We start from the raw sequence: 14,492 nt of genomic DNA on the forward strand, positions 1-14,492 counted from the left end.
ATATTTTCAACATAAAATCCACTTAAATTTCTTTGAATTTTTGTTTTATATTATAGATTCCATATGTGTCACTTAGGTGTAGAATGTGCATGTACATATTTTATATATATTCATCTCTTTGGTATTTGGGATATATGTATGTACGTATATATACACACATACTTAAGGAAGTTCAAGATATACATACACAGGTTTTCAATTAAATTAGGTGCTTTATATTCTGAATTCATGAATACCTGGGAATATCCTTCTGTCACTTTCTCTAGAACAGCTACTTAATTGATGACATTTATGGATTAAAACTCAAAGGTCTATGTATCTTATTTCAGTGGACATTGGGGGTGACTGATAGCTATGAAACAGCCTTTCTTAAATCTTTGGTAGGAAACTTGTTTTTTCTTTAGCTCTTATGCAAGTGTATGTGTGGATAGTTTATGGAAAAACTCTACCTGGAATGCGATGTGATGAGCCCCACTTTTTAAAAAATTTTAACTTTTTTAAAATTTTTTATTTTTTACTAACATATAATGTATTATTACCCCAGGAGTACAGGTCTGTGAATTGCCAGGTTTATACACTTCACAGCACTCACCATAGCACATACCTTCCCCAATGTCCATAAGCCCACCACCCTCTCCTTACCCCTATTTCCCCAGCAACCCTCAGTTTGTTTTGTGAGATTAAGTCTCTTATGGTTTGTCTCCCTCCCACTCCCATCTTGTTTCATTTTTTCCTTCCCTACCTCTAAACCCCCCACGTTGCCTCTCAAATTCCTCATATCAAGGAGATCACATGATAATTGTCTTTCTCTGATTGACTTATTTCTCTCAGCGTAATATCCTCTAGTTCCATCCACATCGTCACATATGACAAGTTTTCATTTCTTTTGTTGGCTGCATAGTATTCCATGGTGTATATATATACCACGTCTTCTTTATCCATTCATCTGTTGATGGACATCTAGGTTCTTTCCATAGTTTGGCTATTATGTACATTGCTGCTATAAACATTCAGGTGCAGGTGCCCCTTTGGATCACTACATTTGTATCTTTAGGGTAAACACCCAGTAGTGTGATTGCTGGGTCATGGGGTAGCTCCATTTTCAACTTTTTTGAGGAACCTTGATGCTCTTTTCCAGAGTGGCTGCACCAGCTTGTATTCCCACCAACAGTGTTGGAGGGTACCCCTTTCTCCGCATCCTCACCAGCATCTGTCGTTTCCTGACTTGTTAATTTTAGCCGTTCTGACTGGTGTGAGGTGGTATCTCATTGTGGTTTTGATCTGTATTTCCCTGATGCCAAGTGATGTGGAGCACTTTTTCATGTGTCTGTTGGCCGTGTGGATGTCTTCTTCATAGAAATGTCTGTTCATGTCCTTTGCCCATTTTTTCATTGGATAACTTGTTCTTTCGGTTTTGAGTTTGATAAGTTCTTTATAGATTTTGGATGCTAGCCCTTTATCTGATATGTAGTTTGCAAATATCTTCTCCCATTCTGTCGGTTGTCTTTTGGTTTTGTTGATCGTTTCCTTTGCTGTGCAAAAGCTTTTGATCTTAATGAAGTCTCAGTAGTTCATTTTTGCCCTTGCTTCCCTTGCCTTTGGCAACGTTTCTAGGAAGAAGTTGCTGCGGCTGAGGTTGAAGAGGTTGCTGCCTGTGTTCTCCTCAAGGATTTTGATGGATTCCTTTCTCACATTGAGGTCTTTCATCAATTTTGAGTCTATTTTTGTGTGTGGTATAAGGAAATGGTACAGTTGCATTTTTCTGCATGTGGCTGTCCAATTTTCCCAACACCATTTGTTGAAGAGACTTTTTTCCATTGGATATTCTTTCCTGCTTTGTCAAAGATTAGTTTACCATAGAGTTGAAGGTCTATTTCTGGGCTCTCTATTCTGTTCCATTGATCTAGGTGTCTGTTCTTGTGCCAGTACCATACTGTCTTGATGACAGCTTTGTATTAGAGCTTGAAGTCTGGAATTGTGATGCTGCCAGCTTTGATTTTCTTTTTCAAAATTCCTCTGGCTATTTGGGGTCTTCTTTGGTTCTATATAAATTTTAGGATAATTCATTCCATTAATTTGAAAAAAGTTGATGGTATTTTGGTAGGGACTGCATTAAATGTGTAGATTACTCTAGGTAGCATAGATATTTTCACAATATCTGTTATTCCAATCAATGAGCATGGAATATTTTTCCATTTCTTTGTGCCTTCCTCAATATCTTTCATGAGTACTTTATAGTTTTCTGAGTACAGATTCTTTGCCCATTTGGTTAGGTTTATTCCTGGGTATCTTTTGGTTTTGGGTACAATTGTAAATGGGAATGACTCCTTAATTTCTCTTTCTTATGTCTTGTTGTTGATGTATAGAAATGCAACTGATTTCTGTGCATTGATTTTATATCCTGCCACTTTATTGAATTCCTGTTCTAGCAGTTCTAGCAGATTTGGAGTGGAGTCTTGGGTTTTCCACATAAAGTATCATATCATCTGCAAAGAGTGAGAGTTTGACTTCTTTGCTGATTTGGATGCCTTTAATTTCTTTTTGTTGTCTGATTGCTGAGGCTAGGACTTCTAGTACTATGTTGAATAGCAGTGGTGATAATGGACATCCCTGCCGTGTTCCTGACCTTAGCGGAAAAGCTCTCAGTTTTTCTCCATTGAGAAAGATATTCATTGTGGATTTTTTGTAGATCGCTTTGATGATATTGAGGTATGTACTCTCTATCCCTACACTTTGAAGAGTTTTGATCAAGAAAGGATGCTGCAGGGGCGCCTGGGTGGCTCAGTGGGTTAAGCCTCTGCCTTCGGCTCAGGTCATGATCCCAGGATTCTGGGATCGAGTCCCACATCGGGCTCTCTGCTCAGCAGGGAGCATGCATTCTCCTCTCTCTCTCTCTGCCTGCCTCTCTGCCTACTTATGATCACTGTCTGTCAAATAAATAAATAAATTCTTTAAAAAAAAATAAAAATAAATAAAAAAAAAAAGAAAGGATGCTGCACTTTGTCAAATGCTTTTTCAGCATCTATTGAGAGTATCATATGGTTCTTGTTCTTTCTTTTATTAATGTATTGTATCACATTGATTGATTTGCAGCTGTTGAACCAACCTTGCAGCCCTGGAATAAATCCCATTTGGTCGTGGTAAATCATCCTTTTAATGTACTGTTGGACCCTATTGGCTAGTATTTTGGTGAGAATTTTTGCATCTGTGTTCATCAAGGATATTGGTCTGTAATTCTCTTTTTTGATGGGGTCTTTGTCTGGTTTTGGGATCAAGGTAATGCTGGCCTCATCAAATGAGTCTGGAAGTTTTCCTTCCATTTCTATTTTTCGGAATAGTTTCAGGAGAATAGGTATTAATTCTTCTTTAAATGTTTGGTAGAATTCCCCTGGGAAGCCATCTGGCCCTGGGCTCTTGTTTGTTGGGAGATTTTTGATGACTGCTTCAATCTCCTTACTGGTTATGAGTCTGTTCAGGTTTTCTATTTCTTCCTGGTTCAGTTTTGGTAGTTTATACTCTCTAGGAATGTATCCATTTCTTCCAGATTGTCAAATTTGCTGGCATATAGTTGCTCATAATATGTTCTTATAAATTGTTTGTATTTCTTTGGTGTTGGTTGTGATATCTCTTCTCTTATTCATGATTTTATTTATTTGGGTCCTTTCTCTTTTCTTTTGGATAAGTCTGGCCAGGGGTTTTTCAATCTTATTAATTCTTTTAAAGAACCAGCTCCTAGTTTCGTTGATTTGTTCTATTGTTTTTTTGGTTTCTATTTCATTGATTTCTGCTCTGATCTTTATTATTTCTCTTCTCCTGCTAAGTTTGGCTTTCTTTGCTGTTCTTTCTTCAGCTCCTTTAGGTGTAGAGCTAGGTTGTGTATTTGAGACCTTTCTTGTTTCTTGAGAAAGCCTTGTATCACTATATATTTTCCTCTCAGGACTGCCTTTCCTGTGTCCCACAGAATTTGAACAGTTGTGTTTTCATTATCCTTTGTTTCCATGATTTTTTTTCAATTCTTCTTTAATTTCCTGGTTGACCCATTTATCTTTAGTAGGATGCTCTTTAGCCTCCATGTATATGAGTTCTTTTCCAACTTTCCTCTTGTGATTGAGTTCTAGCTTCAGAGCATTGTGGTCTGAAAAAATGCAGGGAATGATCCCAGTCTTTTGGTATCAGTTGAGACCTGATTTGTGACCCAGGATGTGATCTATTCTGGAGAATGTTCCATGTGCACTAGAGAAGAATATGTATTCTGTTGCTTTGGGATGGAATGTTCTGAATATATCTGTGATGTCCATCTGGTCCAATGTGTCATTTAAGACCTTTATTTCCTTGTTGATCTTTTGCTTGGATGATCTGTCCATTTCAGTGAGGGGAGTGTTAAAGTCCCCTACTATTATTGTATTATTGTCAATGTGTTTCTTTGATTTTGTTATTAATTGGTTTATATAGTTGGGTACTCCCATGTTAGGGGCATAGACATTTAAAATTGTTAGATCTTCTTGTTGGACAGACCCTTTGAGTATGATATAGTGTCCTTCCTCATTTCTTATTATAGCCTTTGGCTTAAAATCTAATTGATCTGATATAAGGATTGCCCCCCCAGCTTTCTTTTGATGTCCATTAGCATGGTGAATTGTTCTCCACCCCCTCACTTTAAATCTGGAGGTGTCTTTGGGTCTAAAATAAATTTCTTGTAAACAGGATATTGCTGAGTTTTGCTTTTTTATTCGTTCGGATATCCTGTGTCTTTTGATTGGGGACATTTTGCCCATTTATACTCAGAGTAACTATTGAACGATATGAATTTAATGCCATTGTATTGCCTGTAAGGTGACTGTTACTGTATATTCTCTCTGTTCTTTTCTGATCTACTACTTTTAGGCTCTCTCTTTGCTTAGAGGACCCTTTTCAATATTTCCTGTACGGTTGGTTTTGTGTTTACTTGGCTGCATGTTTTTCTCATTTAGTGCTCTGAATATATCATGCCATTTCTTTCTGGCCTGCCAGGTCTCTGGTTAAGTCTGCTGCCAATCTAATGTTTTCACCACTGTGTGCTACAGACTTCTCATCCCCGGCTGCTTTCAGGATTTTCTCTTTGTCACTAAGACTTTTAAATTTTACTATTAGATGATGGAGTGTGGATCTATTTTTATTGATTTTGAGGGGGGGGTTTCTGCACCTCCTGGATTTTTGTGCTTGTTCCCTTTGCCATATTAGGGAAATTCTCTACAACAATTCACTCCAATATACCTTCTGCCCCTCTCTCTCTTTCATCTTCTTCTGGAATCCCAATTATTCTAATATTGTTTCAACTTATGGTATCACTTATCTCTCAAATTCTCCCCTCGTGGTCTAGTAGTTGTTTGTGTCTCTTTTGCTCAGCTTCTTTATTGTCTGTCATTTGGTCTTCTATATCACTAATTCTCTCTTCTGCCTCATTTATCCTAACAGTAAGAGTCTATATTTTTTATTGTACCTTATTAATAGCTTTTTAAAATTTCAGCTTGATTAGAATTTATTTCTTTTATTTCTCCAGAAATGGCTTTTATTTCTCCAGACAGGGTTTCTCTAATATCTTCATGCCTTTTTTGAGCCCAGCTAGCACCTGAAGAATCGTCATTCTGAACTCTAGATCTGACATATCACCAATGTCCGATTGACTAGGGCCCTAGCTTTCAATACTGCCTCTTATTTTTTTTGTGTGTTGAGTTTTTCCACCTTGTCATTTTATCCAGATAAGAATATATGAATGAGAGAATAAAATACTAAAAGGGTGGCAAAACCCCCAGAAAAATATGCATTAACCAAATCAGAAGAGACCCCAAATTGGCGGGAGAAGGAAGCGGGTAAAAAGAAGCTCCAAAAAAAATTTTTTTTTAAATTTATATATATATATTTATGTGTGTGTGTGTGTGTGTGTGTATGGCTGGTGAATAGAACAGAGCCACCCACTTGATTTTGGGTGTATTTTGGTCTCTCAGAAGAAACTACCTCTCAAAATTTTAAAGAAAGAAAAACTTATATATATGTATACAAAAATAAGGGTAAACACGATGAAGGGATGGAATATGACTGTAAAGATGAAAATTGTAAAAAATTTCTAAAAAGGAGTTGATATGATAAGTTGTTTGGGAAAAGAAAGAAAAAGAAAGTAGAGAGAATTTGTTCAGGCTGGAGACTAGAACAAAGCCCTGTGCTAGATTTAGGGTACATTTTGATCTATTAGAAGAAGTTTTATCCCAAAATTTTTTAGAAGAAACAACTCCATTTGTTTACAAAAGTTAAGTTAGATAGAATGAAGGATAAAATATGACTATAATGATGAAGGTTTAAAGAGATTTGTTTTTAAAAAGTTATTGTCAAGATAAACTAGTTAAAAATGGTTAAAGGAAGAAGGAGGAAAAGTTAAAAATTAGAATAAGAAAAAAATAAAATTTAAAAAATTTAATTAACTTTGGAAGACTAAAGAATCATGGGAGAAAGCCATGAATTCCATGCTTTGCTTTCCCCAACTGTGGAATTCTGCAGTTCTCCTTGATCAGTGAGCTTGGTCTTGGATGGATGTTCTTGCTGATCTTCCTGGGCAGGGGCCTGTTGCAGTGATTCTTAAATGTCTTTGTCCAAGGTGGAATTGCACCATCCTTGCCAGGGGCCAGGCTAAGTAATCTGTTTGGGTTCACTCTCTGGAGCTTTTGTTCCCTGAATGCTTTCTGTAGAGCTCTGGAGGACAGGAGTGAAAATGGTGACCTCCCAATCTCTGGCCCAGAGGAGCCGAGAGCTTGGGGCCCCACTCCTCAGTGCGCCCTCAAAGAAAAGTGCTCAATCACTCCTGTCTTCCTGGTCTCTGGCCGCACTCCGAGCTCACCTGGCCTGTGACCAAGCACACAGCCCCTGTCTCTGTCTCTGGCACACAGCCCAGCCCGGAGTCTCCAAACCCAGCAGATCCTGCTGCTCTGCTCTTCTGGCAGATGAAGGTTGGTTTACCCCAGATCTGCCACTTAGGGGGTCCCTGCTCAAAGAGCAATGGCCCGACTGTGCCACAGATCACAGTTTAAGGTCACCCCAAGCTGAGATCTCACTCCTTGGCTCCATCTCTGTAGCTGGCTTCCCCGCTCTGATACCTGTGAGCTCTGCTACACTCAGACACCCTCGATCCTTCTGTGACCCTGTGGGACTTGAGACCACAATTTCCCCACGAGGACTCAAACCCCGCTTAGCCTCTGGAGTGATGTCCCTCAGTGGAGATGACTTCTAAAAGTTCTGATTTTGTGCTCTGTTGCTCTGCTGCTTGTCAGGAGCCAGCCCCTCCCCACACAGTCTATCTTCCCATGGCTTCGGATTCACTTCTCCACCTGTCCTGCATTTCAGAAAGTGATCGATATTCTGTTTCTAGATTTGTTGCTCTTCTTCTCTTCAATCTTCTGTTGGATTTGTAGGTGTTTGGAATGGTTTGATAACTCTCTAACTGAACTCCTACAACCTGCTGTCATCTCATTCTGCTACTCCTCGACCATCTTGACTCCTCTGGAGAGCCCTTTTGATGCACATATTTAAGACTCTTTTTTTCCTCTCTGTTCTGAATATTTCTTTAATTATCTCTTTGATCATTATTTCCATTCCAAATCTTGTGAAATACTCAAGAGCCATAATTGTCAGACAAACCTACATTTTCTGAGCCAATATCAATTGTGCCTCTCTTTTCATCTTTATCTTTTCTTCATTAACTTAGATTACACTTGTCCTCTGCAGGACTGTGTTTTTACTTTTATTGTCAGTTCCACGTATGTATCTAAAGTGTTGTGTGGTTTTATTTTTTTTTTCATAAAGAAAATGAGTAGAATAGAATGTTTACCAAGTTAATTACTTTGAATGAAGTCCTTGTGGTGAGTGGCGTGGGAAGTACATGCTGGGCAGAGCAATACTTGGGAAAGTGACAGTCTTCATGGGTAAGCTGTGTTGCACATGGTGAACATTGGCACCAAGGATAATGAGGAGATATGTGTATATTTTTCTCTAGTTACAGCAGTTTCAGTCCTCACTAAGTGACTCCTACTAAAGAAGGAGCAGAAAAGTTAGTATTTAAGTACCCAGTCTGAATTGTTTCTAGATGAGAGACTTGAGAAGTAGACTTCATTTGTGTGACTAGTTCCATACTAATAAAGCAAAATCAATTGTTTGCATTTTGCTAAGGTACCAGTCCATGGTGGGGAGAGTCACCCCATAATAAAAATCACAGTGGGGATCAACAGGTTGCAATTTTGCTTTTGCAGTATATATTTCCTTGAAATTCTTAGCTCACCCAGGTACCTTTTTATTTAATTTTGTTACTTCAGCTTGTCCTGTTTTATAAAAATTAATTGGGCTATCATGGTGGCTGGTGGCTCAGTTGTCAGTCTCTTGGTTTTGGCTCAGATCACAATTTCAGAGTCATGAGATTGAGTCCCAGGTAGGTTCCAAGCTCAGTGAGGAGTCTGCTTAAGATTTTCTCCCGCTCTGTGGCACCTGGGTGGCTCAGTCCTTAAGTGTCTGCCTTCTGCTCAGGTTCTGGTCCCAGAGTCCTGGGATTGAGCCCTGCATAAATCTCCCTGCTCAGTGGGAAGCCTTCTTCTCCCTCTCCCACTTACCCTGCTCCTGTTCCCTCTCTCACTGTATCTCTCTGTAGAATAGATAAATCTTTAACAACAACAACAAAGATTCTCTCCCTCTGCCCCTCCCCCTACTATTGCTATGCATGCACTTTCTCTCTCTTTAAAATAAATAACATCTTTAAAAAAGTTAAATTGGCTATCTTTTCATCTCAGCCCCCGTCTCCCCGCCCCTTACAGCTTTCTGCACATGTTTCAGAGGGTCCATGCCTTTATGGAAACTATTGAACATGTTAAGGTTTTTCTATAATGCTTTCATGTTTTTCTTAATCATTTTCAAGAGGGACACCCCATCTTCTGACTGAGGGTGATGTTCTCTATTTCTTGTCCTTTCATTCTTTGCTATGGGTTTTATATTGTATGTTTTCAATGTGCTTATTCTGAAGCGATCCATCCAGATCTGGTATAACCAACAGAGAGCATACATTCTACTTCCTGTCCATCTGCATTTATTTATTTATTTACTTTTAAAGATTTAGTTAATTAATTTATTCGAGAGAGACAGATAGGGAGAGCTAGGGTGGGGAGGGGCAGAGGGAGAGGGAGAAGCCGGCTCCCCACGGAGCAGGGAGACCAATGTGGGGCTCAGTCCTGAGCTGAAAGCAGATGCTTAATCAACTGAGCCACCTAGGTGCTCCTCCATCTGCATTTATAAAAAAGTTTTGTCTAAGCTCTCCCAAATATCCAGTGTCTTTCAGGCAGTTTGGAGAGCTATGTTTTAGTGAGATGAGATCTTGCCATACCCTTTCTTTGTGTCTGCCTTTGATACTTTGGAATACTGGAGACCCTGTTTAATAACATCCTGTATGTGCTTTATCCCCAAGCTCTTGCTGTAGGTGTAGTAGCTACAGTGTTGCAGTTGATATGACTGTAGCTCACTGTGAACCCCTGCAGCTCCACTGCCCTCACCGCCCATTGTTTCCTTGGAGTTAATCTCCAGCTGGGTGGATAATAGTGGTTCCCAGTGGAATGATCTGATTTTATTCTTATAAAATGAGCGATTTCTTATTAGTTAACTATTTTTTCCAGTTCAGGGAATAGAAACAATAAATGTGTGACGATGTTGCTTAAATTCTTTTAGCCAGGGTAAAAATTAATTCATTAAACAGAAAGTATATGTAAGCATCATACTTTTTTTTCCCTCAATTCATTTCAGTTAGCCGTGTGTGTGCGGGTGTGTGTATGTGTGTGTGTGTATGTGTATGTGTGTGGTTGGGGAGAGGTGAGTGTGGAGTATAAGCGCTACCAAAAAATAGTCAAGTAAAATATATTGGATGTTAGAAGGGAGAATGCTATGGAGAAAACTAAAGCTCAAAAGAGGGAAAATTCATAATCCTAATTTCTTTCCACTTATTACATGGGTTAAGACCTCATAGTTATCACTATAATTAGTTTTATGGAAAAATGGGCAGAACTACTTTGTTTATTTAATTTTAATAGTCATTTTATTACTGTTACCACTATTGTTATTTTGGTTAAGTGTTCTAGGCAAAAGGAATAGCATATACATAGAAAGTGGGGATGAAAAGTTCAGCAGGGTGGTCACACAGAGTGGTTCTGGACTGCATTCATAGCAGGATTCAAATCCTGGCTCTGCCTTTTCCTTGCAATATGACACTGGAAGTCTGTTACCTCACTTTCAATATGCAGGTAATACTAGTATCTACCTTATGGGGTTATTGAGATTAAATTAGAAAGTATTATGAAAGTGCTTATTAGCACAATGCCTAACACAATGAAGTTTTGTGTAAGTTTTAGTTAAGATGAAAATAATAGGCCAAGAGGCCTTTACATGAGTTGACTTTTTTTTTTTTTTTTCCGATAACTGCTGTCTTCTGAATAAGATTTGACTTCTTCATTTCACCTTAACAACAACACACTCTGGTATTCATGCAGGTAATGGTTTCCTGGCTTGACCCAGGGATATCCTACCCAGATTATGGAGCACTCCCACCTAGCTTATCTCAGTATCATGGAGCAGTTAGTGGGAATCTTGATATTATTCATGTAAATATATATTTTTTTTATTTTAAATTTTCATTTTTTTAATTTCATTTAAAAATTCACTTAAAATTTTAAATTTTAATTTTAATGTGAGTATAGTTAATGTACAGTGTTATATTAGTTTCAGGTATACAATTTAGTAATTCAATACATTACTTAGTGCTCATCATGGTAAGTGTACTCTTAATCCCCTTCACCTAGTTCACCCACCCCCACCTACCTTCCCTCTGGTAACCAGCAGTGTGTTCTCTATACTTAAAAGAGTTTCCTGATTTGTCTCTCTTTTTCTTTTTTCATTTGTTTTGTTTCTTAAATTTCACATATGAATGAAATCATATGGCATTTGTATTTCTATCACTGAGTTATTTTGCTTAGCATTGTACCATTTAGATCCATACATGTTGTTGCAAATAGCAAGATTTCATTTCTTCTTAATGGCTGAGTAGTATTCCATTGCATATATCTGCCACCTCTTCTTTATCCATTTATTTATCCATGGACATTTGGGTTGCTTCCATAACTTGGCTATTATCAATAATGCTGCAATAAACATAGGGGTGCATATATCTTTTCAAAATAGTGTTTTCATAGTCTTTGCATAAATACCCAGTAGTGTGATTTACTGGATCATAGGATAATTCTATTTTTAATTTTTTGAAGAGCCTCCATATAGTTCTCCACACTGGCTGCACAGTTTGCATGCATCTCACCAACAGCGCAAGTGAGTTCTTTTTTCCACATCCTCGCCAACATGTGTTTCTTGTGTTGTTTTTTTTAGCCATTCTGACTGGTGTGAGGTGATATCCCATTGTGGTTTTGATTTGCATTTCCCTGAGGATGAGTGACATTGGCATCCTTTCATGTGTCTGTTGGCCATCTGGATGTGGGTGAAGTTACAGAAGCTGCCAGTATTGTTACTTTAAATAGCTTATAAATCCTAATTCAGTGACACCTACATTTAATGGTTGAAAATCTGTTTTGTTACTATTCATCTCTTCCTATCCTAATATTCAGCAACTGTAATCTTAGAAGCATGTGCTTAAAATCCTGATATTGGGTAAGATGAGAGAAAATGGATATTACCTTCACATTGTGAAGTAATTTGCCTGTGAGAAGAGGTGAGTGACATGATGACGAAGTCTGTGCTTAGTGGACACTGTAATACATGCTTCCTTAAACTATTAAATTCTTATAACATCTCTGTGAACTGACTATTAATACTCTCTCTGAAGATGAAGGAAGTAAGTCTTAGAGAGACTAAACAATTTTACCCAAGGACAGAGCTAGTAAGTACTGAAGCCAGGATTTGAACCTAAATCTTGATCCAAAGATCTTATCTGTAGTCCTCAAACTTTCAGCTTCATCCTCTGGCTTGAGCTAAGAAAAGTGAACAAAATAACAAATCCATTGGTTTTAGTCCAAACAGTTTTCCAGAGCTTGTTCATGATTTGGCCCTGCTTAGCTCACCAACTGTATTCTAGACGACACACTCCAGTCGCTCTGGGCCTAGCCTCACTAGCTTCCTTTCTGTTCCTCAAGTACCACATATTGGAGTCTTTGCAGAATCTATTTCCTTTCCCTCATCCCTCTTTTCTCTATATGCTTACCTCCTTTTTCTTTTCCAGGTCTTAGCTTAATATCATTTGCCCAGGGTCTACATCCAACCACCTTCTGTAAGGGTCATGACCCTTCCTCATTTAGATTCTCTCGTCCCTCCTGTTTCCTTCATAGCGTATCAGCGTTCAGGAGTCAGTGTATTCATTTGTAACGTCTTTGTCTGCGGACTATAAGCTCTTTGAGAGCAGGAACTTTTGCCCTCTTGGTTATTACTCTGGGAAGGAAATTTAGAATAGCATTTGGAGTATAGTACATTTTGGAAAAGCAATTGAATAAAGAATGGATGAGTAACTTTGAGATGTATGTATTTGTTTCTAATTGGAAACAGTGTTTAAAAATGTTGATGGATGTATTTGAAAAGTAATGTCTTTGATAACTTTGAGGGTTCTAAATCTTCTTTAAATTTTGATCAGGATACTTAGTACCAAACATACACACTATTATAACTTTCTGCATTAACAGATTTCTGCTTTGGTTTTGATATGACTAATGGTCTTTTTTACATAATTAACCTGAAGAAGAATATTATTTAATAAGAATAAAACTCTTCAGCTAATTATCTGCAACAACCTTATACCATTAGAGAACAGCAGTTTTAGTTAGGTAAAGATATGGTGTGCTGTTTAGCCTAATTGAAATATTATAGAAAGTAAAAAAAAAAAGGGGGTAAATGGGTCGATCCAGGTCCGGAAACTCAGGAAAGGACTTTTTCCAAAGTATCAGCTCAATTCTTACTGTATATTTTCCACCCTCCCCCATTATAAGAGATATACACTTATAGGAGCAAGCGATTATATAAAGCACTCAATCAAAACAAATCTATTTCAGAACGAATCAGTATTAATCAAATTTCCTGGTTTATCTCAAATCCATAAGAAACAAAATGATAACTTTCATGGGTACCTTAACACTGAAACCATTGTACCCTAGTCCATCTAAGGCAGATGTACTAGAGACAGAGGACTGTGGGCTAGATGTTCAAATAGAAAATACAAGAAGCATTGGGTTCAGGAGGAAATCAATCATGAAAAATTTTACACATTGTATTTTGCTCCATAATCAGCAACTGAAACTATTGCATATGAACCTCATATGCAGAAATCACTAATTTAAAAAAATTTTATTTAATAAACTTTGGACTTCTATAAATCTATGTTACAAAGGGATTCTTTGTTTCAGAAATGTTTCTTTAAAATATGGTTTGATTGGCAAAAATTTACACATTTAAAAAAATATACCTTGCTTTCATAGCTTCCTAGAAGCCAGGTTCTTTTTCTATAAGACAAAAAACAACAACAACAACAACAATAACAACAACAAAACAGCAACAACCAAAAAAAAAAAAAAACCCAAACCAAATCAAACAGAAAAACCCACAAACCCCCAAAACAAAGTAGACTATGTTTTTATATAAGGAGATACAGGAAAATGGACACATTGCATCCATGTAAACAATGTGCCCAGTGAATATATCAAATATTTTATATAGTTCAAAAGTAGCATTTTTACTAGTAAGCAAATATCCTAAGATCACTGTAATCAAGACCTGTCTTGTCTATTTTATTCTTATTTTCTAAGGTCAGCAGCAACACTGGCTTGCTTGCTTTCTTGCTTATTTATTTATTAATTTACCCATCTATTTATTTATTTATTTTGAGAGAGAGAGCTCACAAGCATGAGGCGGGCTGGGCAGAAGGAGAGAGAGAATCCTCAAGGAGACTCCCTGCTGAGCACAGAGGCCTCCGTGGGGCTTGATCCCAGGATCCTGAGATCATGACCTGAGCCAAAATCAAGAGTCAGCCACTTATGACTGAGCCATCCAGGTGCCCTTGGCTTGCTTATTTTTATATGGTAGAATATACGGACCACAATGTAGATAACTAGGAAATTTAGCTTTCTTCTGTGAATCAGAGGGTTTTCATGCTGACTCTATAGAACTTCCAGTTCTCTGTTTATAGAATGATCCAAGGACATCTCCGAGGAACTCTGCATATTCGTTACAGATACCCTGATTCCTAGAACTGAGAGGGACCAGGGATTATCTTGTCAAAAATCTTCCTGTAAAGATAGATTGTCTGAATTCTGGTGACGATTGTAATGAGGCTTTATTTGTCTTTGTGTGTCTGCATATGCAGGAATACATGGACTCCAATAAATACATTGAGCATCTTCTAACTCAGCTCGAGGAACAACACAGAAATCTATGGAGGTGAGTGAAACGCA

The 14,492-nt window shown here is 37.8% G+C and overlaps 1 protein-coding gene across 1 annotated transcript in view; it reads left to right on the top strand.

The window, feature by feature from the left end:
* LOC116866796 (nck-associated protein 5-like) overlaps positions 1 to 14,492 on the top strand; it is a 654,677-nt gene that overhangs the window by 328,301 nt on the left and 311,884 nt on the right. Inside the window, exon 3 of the mRNA XM_032855929.1 lies at positions 14,405 to 14,478. Within this exon, the coding sequence (XP_032711820.1) occupies positions 14,405 to 14,478 (74 nt within the window). The remainder of the gene's footprint in view (positions 1 to 14,404; positions 14,479 to 14,492) is intronic.

The sequence above is a fragment of the Lontra canadensis genome, unplaced genomic scaffold (assembly GCF_010015895.1).
Source record: "Lontra canadensis isolate GAN:19392208 unplaced genomic scaffold, GSC_riverotter_1.0 scaffold11, whole genome shotgun sequence".
NCBI classification, from domain to species: domain Eukaryota; kingdom Metazoa; phylum Chordata; class Mammalia; order Carnivora; family Mustelidae; genus Lontra; species Lontra canadensis.